Source organism: Priapulus caudatus, unplaced genomic scaffold (genome assembly GCF_000485595.1).
Source record: "Priapulus caudatus unplaced genomic scaffold, Priapulus_caudatus-5.0.1 Scaffold30, whole genome shotgun sequence".
NCBI classification, from domain to species: Eukaryota; Metazoa; Priapulida; class Priapulimorpha; order Priapulimorphida; family Priapulidae; genus Priapulus; species Priapulus caudatus.
The window spans coordinates 445,375-447,926 of NW_014577091.1; the positions used below are offsets into that span (position 1 = coordinate 445,375).

A 2,552-nucleotide genomic window follows, 5' to 3' on the forward strand; every position below is an offset into this window, starting at 1 on the left:
ATTTCACTGTGACATTGTAGCCTCATACATCAGTAAAGAAATCCATGTTTAACCCGCCTCTTGAGGGTCAAAAGGTTATCCGACACTTACTCTTCGCATGTCAGCAGAAAGTACATTTCATGGTCCTTTCAATAAAGCCATAAAAATGCTAGGTCACCACTGAAACAAAAAAGTTTTTCAATCGCTCCGTCAGACCATGTCCTCAGAAAATGTCTAAAATCTGCCCTGTGCACATTGACCTTTGACCTGTGACCTCCAATTTCGGCACAGTGATGGCTTTTCCTACCATGATGCTATACACAGACTATCACGAGCCTAGGTCGAGCCGTTTAGATTTGTGCCGCAATTCTGCATTTCCTCCCTATACCTTAAGTTAAGGAGGGAATGTTCCCCCTTCTTTTACACCTCTTGACCTTTGACCTTTGACCTTTTACCCCCAGCTTCGACATCCCAACTCGTTTTCGGATGTCGAGGAGTTTTTTGCCGTTTGCTCATGTGTGCATGCCACTGGCACTGGCGCAGATGGGGTCGTTGTCGTATCAGGAACTACAGCTCATACTGGTCTATGTCCCCCAGGGTACTGCAGGAACGTACACTGGGTACGGTCCGGTATACCAGAACGTACCCTGGTCACTATTTGATATGGTTAGGGTTAGGATTAGGGTTAGGGTTAGGTTTAGGGTTCGGGTTCGGGTTAGGGAGTAGGCGTACGTTCCGGCAGTACCCCGGGTAGTCCGAGATTCCTCTGACCAATGCCCACACTGACGATTTTGGTGGTTTTGGTGTGGGTTAGAGGAATCTCGGACTATACCCCGGGTAGCTCCAAGAAACGGTATTGCTAGGGTTAGAATACCGCATAGACAATCCGTCGCACAGCCTGGTCGGGCTATACCCCGGGGGACATAGACCCTATCAGAGGTACGACAGATATGTACCCGAGGTAGTTTTAGGTTGTTTAGTATTATGTTTATATTTTTATATGAGGTACGTTTAGGGTTAGGGTTAGGGTTAGTGTTAGGGTTAGGGTTAGTGTTAGCTCTAGTACTATATAGCCCGCGTTCGATTAACTGCGGCAGTTAATCGAACGCGGGTATAGTACTAGAGCTAGGTTAGGATTAGCTCTAGTACTATAGTACCAGTGGGCAGTAGTACTATAGCCCGCTTACATTAACTCCGGCTGGACACTTCTGTAGTACGTACAAGTCTGGTACACTTTGTGTATACATATATGTACCTCGGGTACATATCTGTAGTACCTGATACGACAACGACCCCTTGAGCGGCACTGCATGGCACTGTGGTCAGTGCTGGTGAACTTTGTCGTTACGGTCGGTCGTTGTCGCTGCAGTGTGTCTTGGCCTTTACCGTGTTCACGCCGGTTTATGGTACACTATTGTAAAAGTAAAATTAAGATCCTATCTATCATAACACGCACCATCGTGATCACAGAAGGAAAAATTCATCATTGTATACATCTACACTTCATCCTAGCCCTTGCCATAAGCACGCGGGCAGGGAAGAATAACATCGAGGCAGCTACAGTTCATCATTGCCAATGGATGCCCGCGCCGCCCGCACGCTAGTCGTTCCCCCACGCTGCTGCGTGCGTCACCGTCACACACCAACTGCTCAGCGCTTACCTGTCTTACCTGTCCACCTACGCGCGCCCCTGCTTGCATGGCGCTGCGGATTTGTGCACAGGTAAAGTAGGTCACTTGTGTATTGACGCGCTCGCAGCAAGGATTGGGAGTTCGGGAATAACACATTGGGTGCGTGTGCAGATGGTGATCCATCGTCTTGCTCGCATTCCAGCGTCGCGCTCTGGTTTACCTTGTACGAGGAGTGTGTCTGTGCGAGCACTCTTATACGAGACCGATCACAGTCAAACACCTACGGCCGCGCGCTGTCCTCGCCGTGCAATTACACGTGGGTTAATTCCTACCCAACAGGTTCCGCGGACGGAATAGTCACGGCTACTGAGCGAAACAAAAAGTCGGGCCATCAATAGTCTCAATAGATATATCAGCAGGCAACAGGGGGTCCAAAAACAGCGAACTGTGCAATATAGACATAGTGGATGACATAATATTTTAATGGTTCCTCCGCCTCCCTCTCCACACCCTACGCTCCTCCACCTCTCAGCTCTGCAATCTTTGTTTTGGACGCCATGCAAAGAGGCGACATTTTTGTTAGTTGTTCTCTGCTCCCAAGATATGTAACTGTTCAGTGGCGGATCCAGGATTCCAAGGAGGGGGGGGGGGATGAAAAACAGGCGGGGTATGGGAGTCCTCCCCCAGAAAAATTTGAAAATGTAGATCGTAGGAGATGGTATTTGAGGCACGTTTGAGTACATGTACAGCCTTCATTCTGACTACGACAATTCTCTTTTTAGTAGAACAATTCTTTTTTTAACTTTCGGATTAACAGGGGCCATGGCCCCCTTTGCCCTACCCCTAACTACGCCACTGTCAGCAGGGAAGTTGCTAGCAGCTGAAATCCGGTTGGCGGTATATATATATATATATATATATATATATATATATATATATATA

The 2,552-nt window shown here is 47.9% G+C and overlaps 1 protein-coding gene across 7 annotated transcripts in view; it reads right to left on the minus strand.

Moving 5' to 3' along the window:
- The window catches only part of LOC106816157 (beta-1,3-galactosyltransferase 5-like), a 5,924-nt gene extending 3,990 nt beyond the window's left edge, over positions 1–1,934 (minus strand). Inside the window, exon 1 of one of the 7 annotated variants that reach the window (XM_014820761.1) lies at positions 1,650–1,934. Coding sequence is in view for 2 of the 7 variants with exons in the window: in XM_014820717.1 (XP_014676203.1) it covers positions 1,235–1,245 (11 nt within the window). In the remaining 5 variants the exon portion in view is untranslated. Of the gene's footprint in view, positions 1–1,234; positions 1,293–1,327; positions 1,615–1,640 lie in introns of those variants that run through there. The other 6 variants (XM_014820754.1, XM_014820724.1, XM_014820732.1 and 3 more) reach the window with 6 other exon arrangements.
- Between the last annotated feature and the right edge of the window lie 618 nt (positions 1,935–2,552).